Below are 19,961 nucleotides of genomic sequence, written 5' to 3' on the forward strand. Positions count from 1 at the left end.
TCGCCATATGCAACAAATTCTATGCTCTACCGAGTAACTGAAGAAATCAGTTAATTTAGTTTTGTTTGAGAAATAATTACCAAGCCATGATTATAATATACAATTGGATTTTCAATTCTATGATACTTTCTTAAGGGGTTAGATCAGTCTAGTGCTCTCCAAAATAACCTATTTTTATTCTGGTAGTGAGGAAAAAGGAATAAAATTTCTTTTATATAGGCTATATTAACCATTTAATCATGAAACAGGAATAAAAAATATTTTGTTATTGACAAATTGATACAAAAAGGCGTTTACCGAGCCAATTTTCAGAATCGCCTTTTTTAAAAGGGTTTCTATGGACGACGATTTCTATGAATGCTATCGTCGCTAGCCGGAAGCCGGTAAAAGACAAAGAAATGCATCGGCCGTCCGGTCTTAAGCTGCGCCGCATCGATATCGTGGCTTGGAAGCAGTGAAACGCAGACGAAGAAAGTTCAAATTTGTCAGAACACTATATTCAGGACTATAGCAAGATGCCTCTTGAGATCTTCGGATGAACATTTACACCGTGAGGACCGTATGCTTCCGGTTAAGGTACATAACGAACTTCTCTCTAAGCAGTTTCGCAGAAACTATTTCTGCAGCCGTCTGCTTGAAGCGGGGCTGTCTATTCAGAACATCAAGAGGCCTTTCCTTGACTACATCAAACAGTATTTCGCCCAGATGTTGAACGCAACTTAGTCCACACACGCACTGACCGCCGCACACAATGGAGCTATTAACAGCTTCACCGACTTTCTCTCAGTGAATGCCGTACTTGGAGTCAAACTACCGCCTGTTGTAGATGACAAGTTTGAGTTAACGCAAGAATCTATAGTGACCCTTGCACAACTACGTTCTGGACACTGTAGCAGGTTAAACTCCCACTTTTTCAGAATCGACCCCGAAATACCAGTTATATAATATATCCAGCATGCAAAAAATCCCCGCTTTACTCTAATCACCTCTTTGCATGCCCAGCGAAACACACTCATCTAAACACCTTTTCTCTACAGTCCGACCCCTTCGAAACAGCACATCTTCTGGGCCTACCGTTAGATGACTTCGATGACAACCGATCCGAACCTTGCCGCTCAAGCGGGTATTAGATAACCGTTACAAGTAAGTAGTAAGCATAGTTTAAGTCAAAACAAATATTTAAGGAATTACTGTTTTGTAATACATCATTGTGAAATAGATTATTCACAACGTTAATATCTTTATCGTTTACTTCAGTTCAAAAACGCACAATTTTAAGTTTATTGAATCTGAAAGAAACAGCTGTTTTCAAAAATTTCCTCCACTTGAAGAGTAATGTTAAATTCCTGCTGTTGAGAGAATTGAACAAAAAACGTTCAAATCAATTACTAAAAACTTTAAAATATATTCCTAAACCAAATAATTGAATTAAAAGTTGTCTCACTTGATTTTGAATTAACCTCAACCTTTGTATTTAATTGCTTATCGATCAAAACAAGTTCGCCTTGTTTTATTAATTTTTAATAATTGTACGTGGTAACATAGCGAAGAACTAGCAAATGCACATATTCATTTAGTAATTATGAACGAGAGAAACTTAATCCTTTTTTATGATATACGCTTTAATATTTTTTTAGGATATCCTCCTTACGGCGGCAAGCACCCATATCCTTGTCAAAGAACAGATTGGCAGCGCAAGTCATTAGTGCACCCTTACCGTTAACACACATGTAGTATTGATTTAGGTTTTGGTGCGCAATCTGCTGAATACCCACACTGGGGCAGTTAATATTGACCATGCGTGGAGCGATCTCAGCGGCAGTTTGGAAGGAACGTGATTTGGGTATAGCGGCAATCTATAAAGCATAAAATTGCATATGATAGTTATCTACAACAATATTTACACATTTATTAGACTTACAGTGCAATTTGCGTTGGCTGGACGATCGCATTGGTTACTGACAGCGTTAAATTGCAAACCACCGACGCATGTTTGGTTTTGTGGTTGGCCATTCATGCAGACGAAATATCTGTAAAGAATAATACATGTTTATAAAATTAAAAATATTATTTAGAAATTAAAAATATTAATTAAAAATTAAAAATATTAATTAAAAATTAGCAATACTAATTAAAAATTATCAATATTAATTGAAAAAATATTCTTATACTCACTTTGTACACGACGACTGGCTGGGAGCGTAGACAATACTATCGGGACTATCATAAATGGAACAACGGTTTGCAACACAATCCACATTTTGAGGATAATCGCAAGCGTTTAAGTTTGGATTGTACTGCAAATCGTCAGCGCATTCTTGTAGCACTGGTGTGCCAGCAAAACAGAGCGCATATTTGTTGCATGTCCTTTCCAAGCCTACCGAAGACAATTTACTTGGGTCACAAGCCAAGCAGGATGCGTTGGATACTTCACACGATTGCGTCTTGCCATTAAAGGAGTAATTATAGCGACATTGCTGAGCGATCGCCTCGCCCTTAACGCAAATATAGTAGTTGCTGCAGTTCGTGATATCCGCTACAAAAACGTTGTCGGCCACACCATCGCAAAGATTAATCGACGTTGAATTAGCGGCGGCAATGAAGCCAATGATAGCCAGCAAACCAATAGCGTAGTGACGATACACTAAAATAATAATTATTAGTTTGTTTGAGCAATCCTGCAACAATAGGAACTCACTGTTTGTTGTAAGAAGTTGTTATAGGTTCCAAGTGTTTGTGCTTGCCGCGTTACGAAGTAGCGTTTGCAGCAATTATAGTCGTCAAGTTGTACTGCGTAGGATGTACTGTTTGTCACCTTTGGTGTGGGTTCATTTTTATATTCTTGGCTGACAGCCTTTAACCACTGATAGTCACATCAACAATACATAACAGCTCAAAATGGTAAAGATACTATCAATTTTCGATCTTATCAAAACATGCTTAGGAAGTCTCGAATAGGAGCACATGCACAAACAAACAGTATACGCACGTTTAAAACTGTTAACGTAGAGTTGATTGAGTTTGTGTTGGCTTTTACAAAAATTAATGTGCGAAAACATACTATACATAAGTATGTAAGCATGTGAGCAAATGTACATTTTGCCAAAGCATTGAACTTCAAAAAGTTAATATTACAGGTTCATGGTTCTAAACAATGAAAGTATGTGCGATAAAAGTAATGTATAAATTACAATACACAACGCTTTATGCCATTATAACATACTAACTGATCAATTTTAACCCGGACTGGTCCATTTGAAATCGTATTGAGTCGGTGAATATTTTTTCCAAGATTAGAAGAAGCAGAAGCTGATGAAACTGAAATTCGGCATGCTTGTAGCTTATTTTGAAGGCGATATTAAATATTTGTAATAAAACATGTGAAAGTATAAAGAGTGCTCAATTAATAATATTTTTTTTCAACTTCTCCGAATTTAATATATTTTTGATTAAATGAAGTTTAAAATCTCACCTTTCCAACTATATATGGTATGACACAATGTGATTGGTGCGACTGCAACGACATCTATTGACAAAATACGAAAAGACTTTTTCGACCAAACAATAATACAATTTTTTATAAAAAATATATAAAATTGTATTTCAACAATGAACTTGAAAACACCATCTGAATAATCGGAAAACCTTCAAAAGAAATACTTACATATATCTTTACTTATTGTAATTCTTTTCAGTAAATCAAATTTTTCTTCGTGATAACGCCAAAAAACACGCTTCTTCGACATTAGTGCCTAATAACAGTCGTATTCGTACATAAGTTACAAGTAATCATTTTAATGTTAACAACTGATAACTCAATTCGAGTGCTACGCGCCACTTCTCTCACTTCTGCTCACAAGTTCAATGTTATGGAATTCCTAATGCAAAAAACAAATAACACTTTTAATTTTTTTTTAATTTCCAGACTTTTAATGAATGAGCACTCAATAATTATGTCAATTACTTATAAATATCGCTTTTACTTTCAACTGCCGACAAACATAGCAATTGGAATTTTGACAGAATTACATAAAATACGCTTACTATGAGTAGATGTTGATAAATGACTACATACATATTCGGAATTTTCTAATGCTAGTTCCGGCGGAAATGCGAAATGGTAGTAATATTGGCAATTACACAATATTGTATTAAATTTTGGTCCAATAGAAAATTAACTAAATTAATTAATTAAAATTAACAAAATTATTCAATTAAAATTAACTAAATTTAAAACTAAATTTAAAACTAAATAAAAAAAATTAAGAAATTTAAACTCCCTAAATTACTACATGGATTTTAAAAGGCTTCGCTCTGACCAAGAAATTAGGCAACGAAAAGTACTCATACAGGCAAGGTACTAACCTTAACTAGAATACACTCAAAGTATTATGCAATTCATCCAATTGGTCTCAAGTTATTGATCTCAAAGTGGCCTAAGTCATTTGTATGTAGAAATACTAATATACGGAATAGGCAGAATGGATGGTGATCGCATCATTTGTGTTCGAGTGATCACTGCGAAATCGAAAAATGCAGTTTCGAGAAAAAAGTGTTTAAAAGTAATGGAGGTAACTGATGGAGCTGATTGAGTTGAGCATTTACTTTTTAGATGATTGTAACTCAAGACCTATTAGAGATATCGATTTAAAATTTTAGTATAGTGTTTTTAAGGTTATAGATTATCGAAATTAGCAAAAAATAAAAAAAAATATATATATATTTTTTTTCAAAATTTCACACTACAAGGTGCGTTCCAAAGTAAACAGCACTTTTTGAATCTGGCGCCCCCTGGTGGCGCCATCTACATATACATATGTCGACTAGTGCGTTAGAATCTGCTATCTTTATCGATTGTCCAGTGAAAATTTCATGACATTTCATCTATTGGAAGTGAAGTTATTGCGTTTTAAGTGTCGGTATGTTTGTGTTATCGGTGCGAAAATGAGCTTCGAACAAAGAGCCAACATTAAATTGTGTTTTAAAATTGGTAAAACTTTTGCCAAAACGTTTCAATTGATGAAACAAGTTTATGGCAATGTTTGCCTATCTCCTATTGGAGTCCACGAGTGGTTTCAACGTTTTCAAAGAGATCGTGAGGACATAAATGATTATCAAGATGTGGGCCAATCAAAATCCGCGATCACCGGAAATTCCATCGAAACTGTGCGTGAATTCATCAAAAATTAGCCGAAATCATCATTGAAATTCATGGGAATGGAATTGAACATCTCCAAAACATCGATTTATGGCATTTTGACCGAACATTTGGGCTTACGAAAAGTGTGTGCAAGGTTTGTTCCGCACAAATTGACTGACGACCAAGATTTGCTTCTGAGCAACGGCCAACGAGCTAAAACACTCGTTCGACATGCTTTTGGACCGTGCAAAAAGCTGTATTGAAGCAGAAGGAGACTATTGTGAGTAAAATAAATTGATTTTGCCGAAAAAACCCATTTGTTCTGTTTTTTTTAAGTCCTGTTTACTTTGGAATGGTATGCTCCTTAACGATAATAAAAAATTGTTTGATACATTTAATTTGGTTATTATAATATTTCAATTCAGAGCAATAAGTTCCATCTTCAATTATTAATATATGTATGTCCGCTTATCAACGACTTCCCTGTTAACTCGGTTGGCATTATTTGTTAAATTTTTATATTTTTTCCTTTATTTACATATACATATTTTATAATACCTCATAGATATTTTGAAAGAAATTCTATTTTATTTGAACTCTAACAGATGGCAAGAAAAGCTCCGTTTCAAAATTATACACATGCGCATAATAATAACAGCTTACAAATAAAAACATACAACAAACAAAAGTAATACAGCATCGCAGCCAAATCAGCATCAATTCAAGCACAACAATGCAACAGACAAGTAGCGAGATGTCAAAATCGCATGCAGAGCTTTAAAGCTACTAGCAATAGCAGAGAGACCAGCCATTGCAGAAGAGCACCACAACCGTAATGCGACCGAACACTTTGCATATGTTTTAGTCCTTTCGCAGACAGACGACTGACAGTAGTGCGAGCCAAGAAAACGAGTGAGACTCCGCCAATGTATAAAATTGACTCGCGTAAAAAATAGCTAACCAAATACATAAATATACAAAGCCAAAAAAAAATAAGTATGAAAAGAAATCATTGCTAGACTGCCATATAAGGTTAAATATTCAAATGATGTTATTCCGAAATATTATTACTTAAGCAAAACGCGAAAACGTGACAATCGAATAGCAAAAAATGCTGCATTTCACAATTAGAAGTGTGTGAAAATGTATTGCGAAGTTGGTAAGAATTGAGTGCAAGTAGGTAAAAGCCGAGGGAAATTTTCAAGGACTCGTCGGGACAATCCACATACACACGCACGCACACATGCGATCTAGTTAGAAAAGGTGACAAGCAGCAGCACCCTATGTGTTCAAAATAGTGTTAAAAAACAAGCAAACCAAACATATAAACAGATTTTTATTTGTGTACAATTTTCGTGTATTTGCGTCCACCAGACATACTACACAGAAGACGGCAGAGCCAGACGAAACGTAAAAGTTGCCAAAACAAAGCAAAGTAAAAGACGAAACAACTGACTAATTGAAAGCGTGCTGCAGGCGAAAGTAGAAGTCGTGAGTGCAATTGATAACAAAGTAAGTATTTGAAAGAAAACCAAATACTTGCCACTATAAAAGACATGCGTTGCCGCAAAAATATAGTACATAACATATATTTTAATTAGGATTTTCCTTTTTTATTAGTTAACATAAGATAGGATAGGATAGGTGAAGAAACTAAAAATTTAGTTTGGGTATTCGTTTTAGTCTATACTTATGTGTTTTTATAACCTGAACGAGGTATCTTAAATCTGCCACGAAAGTATTCGTTTTAGTCTAAACTTATGGGTTTTTATAACATGGAGACGGTACATTAAGTCTGCCGGGAAGTTTGTAACACCCAGAAGAAAACGAAAAGACCCTACAAATCATCAGTGTAACGTGCTTTTAGCCATGTGCGATTGCCCTTTTGCCCGTTTGTCTGTTTAGACGCGAACTAGTCCCTCAAGTTTTGAGAGATCTTTCTGAAATTTTCCACATGTTCATTTCTCCCCAAGGCACTGCTTTTAGTTGGAATCATCGAACCACTACAGCATATAGCTGTCATACAAACTGACCGGACAAAATCAAGTTCTTTTATGGAAAACTTGTTTATTTGACAAGATATATTCACGAAATGTGACAAGTATTATTCTTCAAGGTGACGCTACAATCTCCATATATGTATATTGTTTAGATCGCACCACTAAAGCATATAGCTGTCATACAAAGTGACCGGACAAAATCAAGTTCTTTTATGGAAAACTTGTTTATTTGACAAGATATATTCACGAAATTTGGCAAGTATTATTCTTCAAGGTAACGCTACAATCTCCATATATATTGTTTAGATCGCACCACTAAAGCATATAGCTGTCATACAAAGTGACCGATAAAAATCGAGTCCTTGTATGGAAAAATTCTTTATTTTATTAGTTATCCTCACCGAATTTGCTCACATTATTGTCCAACTCAACTCTACAATGTCTAAATATATTATTTAGATAGAGCACTACGGCATATAGCTGCCATACAAACTGACCGATTTTAATCACGATAAGTTCAACATAGTTTTCTGGGGTTTTCAACTATTTCTGTTGTATTTACAACATATGCAAAAAATTCTCATACAATTTTACAAGGTAAAACAACTTAATACTCAAGAATGTTATATTGTAGTAAAACCAGCGAAATACAGTGCGTATGAGTGATGGAAATGAATATTCGTCGAGGGGAAGTTATTGCTTGCTTAGAAAACCTCACTGCTAGCACTGTATGTTGGATATTGTTTACAAACTTTATATATAATATTTTAAAATAATTGCTTAGCTATTAATTATAGTGCTAATATTGGATAGTCGAAAAAGTATTTTCGTATTTCTAATCAAACTTCAACTTATTTTTTTTTTTATTAAATAAATAAATTCATTTTAAAGCTTATGAGAATTATCTCACATAAGTTCTAATAAAATATTGTTTTGCCATCTTCACTTCTCTTATTTTTTGCAAAACAATTTTTGTTCTACCACATTGATTTTTCTTCATTTTCGACTACTTTTCAAAATATGGTATACGATTTCAACAAAAGACGGCAAAAATGTAAAAGTCATTATTAAAGCTAAGCATTTAATGCTGAATCAACTTTGACATGATTTCAATTCAAGTATTGCCTTAATAATCATTAACATTGTCAATGACTATACGCATTAGCAAGGGCAATAAGCACAAACTTGACTGTTGTAATAGAATAGTGGGAAGCATGATGCGCGCTTCCTGCGCCAACAACATTAAACCGCCATGCTTTAATTACAACTACAATGAGGTAACCTTAATGCACTAAACGAATACACGGAATTATGTATATACGTATATTTATATATGTATATATGTGTGTATATGCAAATTTGAATATGCTTGCACTTTTGCTTATGTTCCCACACACAGTTATGGCAAAAAGTTGCCTGGCGTATACACCTGCTATACATACATATACTTATACACGTATATTGTTGTTGGCGTTGTGATTGCACGGCATTGTGCGGTTCAGGTCGTTGATAACTCTGTGCCGAGCACTTGCACTTGAGCCACATGCACGACCTATAAAACCACTTGAAGTACCTCATAGCCGAGCAACCGCACGACGGCAACCACTCACTCACCCAGGTTATCAACTGGTTACCTTTGCTTGTGTTTACCACAGCAATTCTAACTGCAACACAAGCACAACAAAAACTATTGCATAAAACGTATACACAGATTTTTATGCTTTACCTTTGTGCTGTGCACTTGAATGCATTTTAATTATTGACTTTTGCACCGCAATCACTCCCACTAAACAAGTACATGCAACTACAAACATACATACATACAAAAGTGCAAGCATGGCACAGCAATCCAAATGTGACAGTTTGCAACTGAAAAATTATCTCAAACAAGAATTAATGTTATGTGGGCATGATGTACATATGTAAAAGATTTACATATGTATATATTTACACATGTAAATAAAGGTGCGTTACCTGCTTTTGTTACAGCTTGTTGTATGTTACATGCAAGCATCCACAAAATTTGCAATGAAACAGTGTAGCGAAGACAAGTGTAGCAAAATGCGTGGGCAAAGTAGCGTTTTGGTGCTTTCTCTTTTGCTTTGCGACTGCATGCCAGCAAATTAATTACATTTTCCTATTACTTAGATGTTGCAGTTTCGCAGCGGATGTCGCGATACGCGTACACGTGGCAAAGCAAGTAATTTAAACGTATTGCTATATATGTATGCCTGTACATTAGGGTTGGTCAAAAAAAAAACTAATTCCAAACTAGTGAGTTGGTAATGACCGTTGGTGGAAACCCATCGGAAGCGAAAGATAAAATAACAAACATTAAAAAAAAAATAATAATTTACGGGCGATCTGAGGTCGGGAAAAGGAAAGCGTGGCTGAATTTTCAATTTACAGGAAAACCAAAAGTCCTATAGAAAAAAGTTATTTGGAAATGTTGTAGTTAATGATAAGACCTACTTATAAATTTTGTTTATAAACTTTTTTCACATAGCTTAAGCATTTAATTAAAAAATTCAAATAACCAAATTTATCTTGTGCAAAAAATTTTCCCTTTACGAAATGTGGTGTAAACTCAACTTCTTATGTCACGAAAACACCATATTTCTTTTGTTTCACATATTTATTTTTTCACCTTACACTGTACATGTAAGGTATATGTATATACATACATACATACATATGTACATATATCGAAAATCACAATTTTTAATCAAAAATTATCAAGTGTTTTTTTAAGTTAGTTGGCTTAATAATTGGATAATTAGACAAAACCGTCCATGATTTTTTTTAATTCAAAAATTCGTATATTTAAAAGCTTTGAAAAGTGAAAAATGTGTTAATATTGTACATAAAATAAAAATGTTAATATTAAAAAAAAGACATTTTTAAAATAAAATACAATATTTTTAATAGAAACAAATTTTTCGCGTTTAATTTATAGGAAAAAATTGTAATGCTCACGTACATTTTAATCCACATAGTCAATATTAGTTTTTTTTTTAGTTCACCCTAATGTACTTGTTCACCCTAATATATATCTTTACATATGTACTTTTAAGATCTTAAAGAACAAAAATAAATAATTTTCTATACTTAATAAATATATGTATGTATGTATATGTATATATGTATATATATGTATGTATATATATTTTTCATTTAATAGCGATTGTCCAAAAAAAATTAAATACTTTTCTAGACTTATTAATCAGGGTATCCTACTTACTAAAAGTTATTTATATATGTATATTTTTTTCATTTAATTGTGATTGTCCGAAAAAATAATAATTCATAGAATTTTTGATTTTTATGAATAAAAAATATCCGAGTAAAATTACACCGAGTGTCAACTGTTATATCCGATTTGTTACAATATTATCGTGCCGTCGTCTCACAAAAATTTCTATGTACATACATGTGTGTACACCTTCGGAAATTTTATAATTAAAATGTTGATAAATTCACTTAAGGACATAGTGTTGATAAGTTAAGCTTTGAAAATATGAAAAAATTTAGTTACTATTCAGTATTCAATCGTTTGCACCTACATACATACATCACTTATTAAGATATTATAAACTTTTTAAATTTCCAAGAACTTTGCCGCAGATTACCATAAAAAACTATAGTATTAAATGATATTTTGACACATTAAGCTAAACTTTAATCCTAAAGCTGCCATCAATTTTATTTATACCGCAACTAATTACGCGAAATTTTGCGCCTTAACATAAAAATGAACAATGTAGCGTAAAAACACATGAAACAAGTGTAAAAAATAAAAAAAAACAGCATAAAATGGTGGCGGACGTTGTCAACAGCTTTTTACTGCCCACATACATACATGGCAACAACATGCACATGGAAATGAATTTTTTTCTAATTATTTTTATTTTTTATTTCTATCCTTTAAGCGAAAATCACATGTGCGAGAGTACATTACAACACTTAAACGCCGCCCACCCACACATACGCCCACAACACGCAAAAACGCGCAGCAGGACTACTGCTCAACAGCAGTTGACGCTACCAAGTACCCAAACATCAAAATACTAATTGCTTTGACTCTTAGCTTACACACATGCAAGCACACACACACGCATTCACGTGCTAACACTCATATCGCACTAGGATCCCACAGCGTCTGGTTGCTGTGCTGACTGATAATTCAATGGCAATTGTTGTTGTTATTTTTTTTTACTTTGCATCTATAATCGCATGTGCCAGCGTGGCAGACAACGACATCTGTGGCTTTGTACAATTAAACTGCTACTCACTTGCTGCAGCTTTTGTCGCAAGATTTGTTGGATGCATGAATTACTGCATGCTTTGTTGGCGCTTAGGTTCACACATAAAAATATAAAATAATGCATACATACATACTTGCATAGAGTATGCAGACTTGTATATTACATGTAAGTCTCTATGTGTGCGCGATTGTCTACCGAATTTCTTATAGACGTTTATATGTATTTGCTTTCGTACGCTTTGAGACAGTCATGTATAATTTTATATAGATTCTTATGCACAAGTAACATTCTTTAATACATTCATATATATGTACATACCTAAAGACATATGTGTGTGTATGAGTGTTTTGCAGTCAAAGCTTTTACAATGCTCTTTATTTGTGGCTCGCGTGGCTCCAAGCACTTACTCACACTTTATAATTCGTTTTTTTTTTGTTGTTTTATGCTAGCGGCGAAAGTTATTTGATACATTCACTTGTGTTTGTTAGCGATTCCTCAATGTACCGCAGTTTTACTTGTACTAGGGTGGCGATATAGCGGCATGATTCACAGCCAAAGTAACAAATAAGAATTTTGAAGTGAGGCTAAGAGCGAAAGCGAGTTGTCAGATGATTCATGCCGATTTCCTGTATAAAGATATTTACTTAAGTTTAGTGTAAGAACAATTTAAATATCCATACAATGATACTGCACAATAAAAGCTCAGTGTAGTGTTTAAAGTTGCGCCAATAAATATGCAATAAATATTTACATTGAATTTAAGTTTTAAGGCAAGTTAGATAAATAGATTGAAATTTGACGATTGCACTGCTGGCACACTTCATTTAACCCAAGCGACACTGATCTGTGGAACACTATCTTAAACTGTGCAGATGATACCGCAGACAGCAGTGACCTGTATAAAATATGATTTCTTGTCACCGTTTTACATTGACCTCAGCAACAACCTTTCCTCTTTCCGAAGTTGCACTCGAAAAATGTGGGGTCTCAGAGCGAAGAACGGTTCCTTACCTATCGGACCGGTAGCTTATTTCACCTGGCTAGCTAGCCGATCACATTTCCACTGATTTCTCTATATCCAGGGAAAATATCTTGTTTTCAATCCCATTTCCAATGATTTCTCTTAACCCAGAGTTAGGACATTGTTTTCAGTGGCAACCCTAATAAAACTTTTTATAAAAATAGTTGATTTGATTTTAACGGACGAGATTCCCTGCAGTACCGCGTGACCTATCACTGACAACTCTTTCCCCGCAATTGTGCTTCTCTAGAATAATCTCTTCACATCTGCTAATGGCATAAGCCTCAGCCTGGAAAATGCTTGAAAACCTGTCCATGAGCACTGACAGTTTGGTACGTGGTCCCATTATACCAGTACCAAGTCCATCTGCCCTTTTGGGTAGTCTGTATGCCATTGCATTGTGTTCCTAAGAAAGTTCTCCTCAAAGATGGAGTTCTCTCACGTAATTGAATACATACATACATATATGTATATATGTTTCTATACGAAAAATATGTTAATTAATATTTTGTTAGAAAGTGACCGTTCTTAGGTCATGCTGCGGAATCAAATTATAAAAGTAAACAATATTCTAATCTATCGCGAACTATACCTACACAACTTTTGTCACTGGTTTTTATTTTTTTTTGTTTACTTTAAAATGTAATTTTCAAATTCGTAATATAAAAATATTATAATTTAAAAGAATAATTTTTTAGTAAGTATGCAAATCTACTTGTTTAACAAGTATTAAAAGGTAATTCTTGAGTTTTCTCCAGCTGTTGGCACTCATACATAAAATAAATATTTGCGATTTTGAATTTTTAATCGGCTTAATTGTTTGTTATTGCATAATTTCACCATTAGCGTCAAAGCACCAGCTGTCTAAACTAAGACACAATAAAAATCCCAACGCAATCGCAATAGTAAACTATGTAGTCATACGCATATACTAAAGCCTAAATAGCGCCTCCCACTCGTCATTTTCTAATATACATATCTCATAATCAACCAATGTTTACAGTTTTGTTACCACTGTACTATCTGCTTTAGGGCGAAAATCGTGCGTTTGGCACTTAAAGCCATTGAAGTCATTCCCACGGTCATAAATTCGTGTAGCTTCGGCCACAGCATCCCCTAAACCTAACAGCAGCACGTCTTTTTTCATTTAAGCCAAATGGTTCATTGAACATGAGGTTGGCCACCTCTGCGATGCTATATACGCGCGCTTTCTTTGTTGTTTCAAACTAGACAAACGCTTCCTTTGTACGCCATGCCGATGATGGAAAGTCTAACTAAAAATACGTGAATGTGATGGATTTTATGTGTAAGACAATGCGTGCGGTTTACCACACAGTACATACAAAAATATATGCGCATAGTCTGACGCTGAAGCTCACGAACAACCAATAATGCGCAGCACCTACTGACAATGCCCAAACAATCGACAGTGGCGAACACCTAATCATTTAAGCCAAGCACTCCTTGCTGCTGCTCATTGACCTTGTGTTCTTGTGTTGCGGTTGACATTTGGCAGTTGCTGTTGTTGCTATTGTTGCTGCAGAGTTGGGAAATGTGCGCGATTGTTGACTTTCATCTAAGAGAATGGCAGCCTGTTTATTCGTTTTGGGTTTTAGCCGTGCCACGACCCTTTCAAAGGTATCCACGAACGGTTGACATTGTGAAGTCGGTTAAGTCACCAGTTAATGACTTCCTATCTACTTGCTGGCGAACTTTTGCTTTGTGTACGGTCGTCGGCGCTTAGATGCCAATAGACGCAGACAAAGCGTTTGACAGCTACAAAACTTTTGTAGTTAATTGACGCAGGTCCTTTGTTCATATTCATGAGTGTAGATCTTGCTAAATCTTCATTTGTTTCTTGCGTTGAAAAGTACTCTGTTATCCTAGAAAGCGTTTGAATGTTGGCGGATTGTTGGCAAATTGAATAGAAACGTATCATTTAAAAGAAGTCGTGAACTAATTAAATTACTTCCGGTAATAAAACTGGAAAATATGAATAAAAATATATATTTTTAAATATTCTTCATTTGCGCGTTGTTGAGGCAGCATAACAAAGTACTCCGTCGGAATCAGCGATATCAAACAACCATAGGTTAAAGCTGCCATACAAACTGATCGGTGAAAATCAGGTCCTTGTATGGACATTTTAGGGAATATTTTCCAAGGCAGCGCTACAATATTCGAACAAATAGTTCAGTTCGAATCACTGTCATTCAAACTAACTAAACAAACTCAAGATATGATTTATAAACTTTTATATTAAAAGAAAATCACCTATGAAGGATGTTAGGTTAGGGTTATAGCTTCGGTGCAGCCGAAGGAAACGTTTTTTAATGCTTTTGACTGATTTTCACGCTATTCCTGCTTAGTATGCATGCATTTAACATCGTTTGTACTAAAAGCATAATTCTTTTAGTTATCCGACGGAAATGCACTTCTGGATAGACAAACGCTCACAGCAATGTGGTTTTGGGAGATCGCGAGTTGCAGCCTCACTCTCCGGTGCCGGCGGATCCGGTGTGGGTCTCAGTTTTGGCCATCCACCGCGTCGAATTAGCGGCGGCAGTGGCAATAAAGCGAGCAGTAGAAGCAACGTACTGCCAGACTGTCATCACAGCACTGCCGCCAGCACCAGTCGCAGCCATCAATATCAGCAGCCGCAATTGCAACACCATCATCAACTGCAGCAGCATCAGCAACAACAGTATGCCAATAACAATAATAATTTCAACAGCGGCAACAATTGTCAACAATCAAATACGCACAGCAGCAATAGTAGCAATTATACAGGTAATATTAGCACCGCCAATGCAACAGCCTCAGGCGCCGCAATGCAATCGACCACATCGGCGACGCTTAATAACAATCCCCACCAGTACACCTACCAGCAGACGCATCAGCATGGCAGCGCTCCAGTGCAGACCCATCATGCGTCTGGCAACAACAATTTAATGAATAACAATAACGCCAGCACATCTACGTCCACGGCCACGGGCAGCGATGTACGCGGCACTACACCAGCAACGCAAGATTTGAACCAACGAGCGGGCGCACTACTACAAAGCACTGCAGACACACCGCACACACCACTGTATCAGCAACATCTCAATCAATGCTATGATATGCGCAGCTATCATCATCCTCAGTTCGGCAATATGTCCGTGCGACACTATCAATATTCGGGCAGGAATTGTAATGTGCCAACGCACGCCAACTCAAATCCCCCGACACATGCATATCGTAATGGCAATAACAGCGGCGCACGAACAATAGTTGGTCCTACTCATTCGCAGCACATGGACCCAATGGCATATCGACAGCAACATGGTTACAGGTACTCACTGCAATTTGCCAATTAATAAATTTACGTATATCACTTCACAATCTTTGCATTTATTTTTCAGTCACATTGCGACAGCGTGCGCTCAGTCGAATGAGTCTATAATGGGCGGATCCGCGCCCATTTCCACTAATACCACGAATACAGCGAGCTACGCGGTAGCTAACACAGCGCATCGCTACAGTTCGGCAGCTTTAAATATGCGCACCAGCAACATGACGGTAGATGCGAACGGTGGAGACGCTCAGCTGCTACCTTCACACCTTAAATGTGGCATGTGTGCGTCGTTAGTGCTGGCCTCCGTCTTTGTGGCGGGCGCAAAATTTTATTTCGACCATCAGGGTACCGGTTTGGAAGTGTTGATATTTTGTGCTTTCTCTGCAACTTTCTTCTTGGCCGCCTGTACCGTTTCACTGTGTCGTGTACCAAAAGGACTATTGCCAAGCGGGCGCAATGCAGTGTTGGGCGCGCAACAGCATGCTGATGCCGAAAGCGCTATACATTATACGCGTCCACCGTACGGTAGACGTGATATCGTGAATGCTGATGGTAGTAGTGAATTAGTTGGTTCGGATGATATACATGGCGCACCTTTGTGTGGCCAGTTGCAATTGATTGAGGATTCGGCAAGCGCCGGTCCACCACCATATCATATAGCAATATACTTTCCAGAGACAGAGAGCAATGGAAAGGGCAAAGACGCACCGATAGATGACGAATCACCGCCGCCGTCCTATGATAAAATACTTATCTAAATCTATACAATGCATAGTAATAATGGGAATGTAGTAGAGAGGTACATGTGTTTACGGCCAAAAAACATAATCAGCATTATTGTTGCATAAGTAAAATACGCAACCTCATTTTCTCATATAAAAATCGTAAACAATTCACAATAACATGTCTTACTTCTGATTAGCAGTTCGACGAACACGATTTTACAAATTGATTATACAGGGTTTGCCCGGAAGGTAATAGGACTGGTTTTCTTCCGCCGCGACTGTACTTCGCAGCGTGCGCGCACATACTGGATTCTGTAGAAGGCGTTTCTAGCTAACGAACAGGCGGCTGGTCATTTGTTTCCGAGCACCTGGAGAGTCAGGACACCCATTTTCGCGCGACGTGTTTCTGTGAGTGTTGCAAGCCGAAAATGCAGCGTTCGTTAGAGCAGAGGTACGCGATCAAATTCTATGTGAAACTCGGTAAATCTGCTTCAGATACGTTTAATATGATCAAGCAGGCTTACCCAGATGTTGCTTTAGCAAGAAGTGGTGTGGTGGCACCAGGCCTTTTTGGAGGGCCAGAAAGAGGTCGCTGATTTAGACCGGAAGAATGAGTAAATCCAAAGTGAAAACCATGTTCATTGTCTTTTTGACATCAAAGGCATCGTCCATCATGAATTTGTTCCTCCTGGGCAAACCGCCACGCCAAGTTTTACGTGGAAGTCCTCAAGAGAGATGCGACCCAGAACGCCCCCTCCGGACTTTTTTTGTTTCCATGCCTGAAAAGGCCGATGAAAGGGGATCAAAGCAGCATGCACCTTGGCTCTCAAGGCTATTCCGGATAATGTTTCCGTGACGCCTTCAATGCTTGGAAATCGCGCTGGCAGCGCTGCATCAGCGCAGAAGGACCCTATTTTTAAAGTTTTTAAAGAATTGTAACGATTGGTTTAATAAATTTTTTAAATCGACTCAGTCCTTTTACATTCCGGAGATCCTGTATTTTATAAAAGGTATCGATGAGTTTTAAAAGTTAAAATTTTCGTGTCATAACACTATCATTATTTTTATGAAATTACAGTTATTAATGCGTGCCATACCTCTTCTTCATAGACATAACATTTCATATAAACATCTCAGACATATGTACATACATATTTCTAAGCTGGTTAATCTGCTTCGCGTCATCTCTCTCTAACTACAAACTCTCTAAAATCTACATATTTTATGTATGCTCAATATAATATTTTTATATACACTTTTTTATTCAAACTAAACGTCTACACAATAATCTATAATAATATACATAAATATATATATACGAATGCTCACGTAGTGTAAATAATGCATAAGTTCACATACATACATATATCAATCTATTCAAAATAAAAATTTTATTAAACATTATTAGTAAAGTGATGAGTTTCTGGAAGGAATTATGTACTTCTGTACATATTATAAGCTCAAAGCTGAATTTAATTCAATTATCAGATATACAAAAATTTATGGATTGAATCCTTCGAAATATTTTTATCAATTGCAATATCTGTGTAGATATGTATGTATGTATATACATGTATATACAAAATAATGCTTAAAGGGGATATCTTGGTGGAAATCTCTGTCTTCATGAAATTGATATTTGCCAAATTTATAAAAATCATGAAATATTACAAGCAAGAAATTAACTAGAATTTCTATTTAGAGATTAATTATGTTCGTAAGCATAGCTTTAAGTAAGATGTTGGAAAACGTCATATGAATACTGCGATTGAAAATTTTCTATAATTTAAAAAAAAGACCTGTCATTTGGTTCTGTGATATGATATTTACGAGTAAAACAAATAATACAGTAAAACCTAACCCAAATAAACATTGATATATCCAATAAACATACATACATACTAATATGTATGTATGTATAATAAATACACACTATTGATACAAAATATTATACAAGCATACTATAATAAGCCAAACTTAGCTGTATACCTAATTGTACTATTCAGTTCTTAAACGTAAAAAAGACGAGCGCACAGTAAATAACACTCATACGAGTATATGTGTAATTTCTAGCTTATAATATAGTGAACATAAGAATTCAACTTGAAAAAGTTTGTTTGAGATTAAATTATGTTAAAGAGCAAGTAAATATATACGAGTATGTATGCATTTGATTGCGCATACATGCATGCGTAAATATAGGTTAGTAAGTATATTATATACATATATAATTACATAATTTATGATATTTAAGAATGCATGAGAGTGAAAATGTTTTAGAAATGAGTTATTAATGAATGACTTCTATGAAGGGTCAATAACCGAAAGTTTTAATTATAAATTCAACAATAAAATACCTAAACAACAAACAAAATATTTCTTTTTCTTAAATTACTCTACTAACAAGACGGGTTTGTATTACTACACAAATACAAGTATACATTTAATTAATGAGTACTATGTTGAATTGCTTTTCAAATTTTCCACAAAAATAACAAAGTCGAGTTCTAAAATCTAGTTGGCAGAAATACTTTATGTTACTGACAATTTATCAGGGATCAAAAGTTAATTGATATGATGACAAAATAAGAAAAAGTGGTCACTTCGGCTGCACCGAAGCTATAATTCCCTTAACAGGTGCATTTGTTATTTGTTAATCATAAAACTATTTAAGTCGTACACTTAAGCCTCGCACCAGCTAGTATTACATACATATGTATGTATGTACATTTATCAAAAAGGATTCAGCTACCCATACATATGGTATTCATATATTTTTTACACTAATTATTTGTATTTAAATATTCCTCACCTGATACATTATAATAAAAAGTTGTATAATGAATATAACACCTAAGAACAACTGTGCAAATAAGAAACAATTTCAATTGTGTCAATTCGGTGCAATGCCCGGATACAATTATGGGTTATGAACTTTCGCCAAAGAAAAGATTGAAACAATTGCTAGAACAATAATATATATATGTATACACTTACATGGATGGGAATGTGCTTTTACACATATAAATGATTACTCCAGATGATTTTACTTAATTTTATATTTGCAAACAACATCCGCTTCCGCGTTTCCATATCCTCATTGTAGATTTTTTTAAATGCAAATTACGCAGCTGCTAACAATTTCAGTGCTTGCTTACAACAATAATGTGCAAAGCATTTATCAACACTGTAATGCTGACCAACCAAAAGAGGAGACGTGTACAAACTCAAAAGACACAGTGTGGTATTCAATATTATTTAAATAAATAAGATTTCATTGTTTTATATTCATAAAATATATAATATGAATAAACTATATAGAACAATGAATCTTGAGTGTATTTAAAAATTATGTTTGCGTCTTAAAGTGTATATAAATAGTGCAATACTCATAGTATATTAAAAATAACTACAACTTAATTCCGTAATATTGGCAACACTAGAGATATACATATCGGGAACACTGCAAGTCG

General features: G+C 35.3%; 2 protein-coding genes across 4 annotated transcripts; one reads left to right on the forward strand and one right to left on the reverse strand.

Annotated features, from left to right (window-relative positions):
* Positions 1-1,502: 1,502 nt before the first annotated feature.
* Positions 1,503-2,881, reverse strand: LOC120778566 (protein obstructor-E-like). Its single transcript, XM_040110430.1, has 4 exons — positions 2,699-2,881; positions 2,176-2,644; positions 1,922-2,030; positions 1,503-1,856 (listed from the first exon to the last, which is right to left on the reverse strand). Coding segments are annotated over exons 1-4 (813 nt in total). The 5' UTR covers positions 2,700-2,881; the 3' UTR covers positions 1,503-1,622.
* Positions 2,882-6,020: 3,139 nt separating this feature from the next.
* Positions 6,021-16,922, forward strand: LOC120778617 (uncharacterized protein DDB_G0283357). 3 transcript variants are annotated; one of them, XM_040110496.1, is made up of 4 exons: positions 6,021-6,403; positions 6,515-6,652; positions 14,843-15,760; positions 15,831-16,521. In XM_040110496.1, the coding sequence occupies exons 3-4, from the start codon at positions 14,856-14,858 to the stop codon at positions 16,519-16,521; spliced, it is 1,596 nt and encodes a 531-aa protein (XP_039966430.1). In that variant the 5' UTR covers positions 6,021-6,403; positions 6,515-6,652; positions 14,843-14,855. The 3 variants fall into 3 exon arrangements, with proteins under 3 accessions (XP_039966430.1, XP_039966429.1, XP_039966431.1); XM_040110495.1 differs by having other exon boundaries at positions 6,021-6,652; XM_040110497.1 differs by lacking the exons at positions 6,021-6,403; positions 6,515-6,652 and having other exon boundaries at positions 14,856-15,760; positions 15,831-16,922.
* Positions 16,923-19,961: the final 3,039 nt, after the last annotated feature.

Source organism: Bactrocera tryoni, chromosome 5, assembly GCF_016617805.1.
Source record: "Bactrocera tryoni isolate S06 chromosome 5, CSIRO_BtryS06_freeze2, whole genome shotgun sequence".
Classification (NCBI taxonomy): domain Eukaryota; kingdom Metazoa; phylum Arthropoda; class Insecta; order Diptera; family Tephritidae; genus Bactrocera; species Bactrocera tryoni.

Excerpts from the sequence above, each read along its gene's own strand:
- LOC120778617 (XM_040110495.1), top strand. The coding sequence starts at position 14,856 with ATGCACTTCTGGATAGACAAACGCTCACAGCAATGTGGTTTTGGGAGA. Across the intron at positions 15,761-15,830 it reads CGACAGCAACATGGTTACAG|TCACATTGCGACAGCGTGCG; the intron begins GTACTCACTGCA and ends TTTATTTTTCAG.
- LOC120778566 (XM_040110430.1), bottom strand. Across the intron at positions 2,031-2,175 it reads AGCCAGTCGTCGTGTACAAA|ATATTTCGTCTGCATGAATG; the intron begins GTGAGTATAAGA and ends TATTCTTTACAG. Across the intron at positions 1,857-1,921 it reads CAGCCAACGCAAATTGCACT|ATTGCCGCTATACCCAAATC; the intron begins GTAAGTCTAATA and ends TATGCTTTATAG.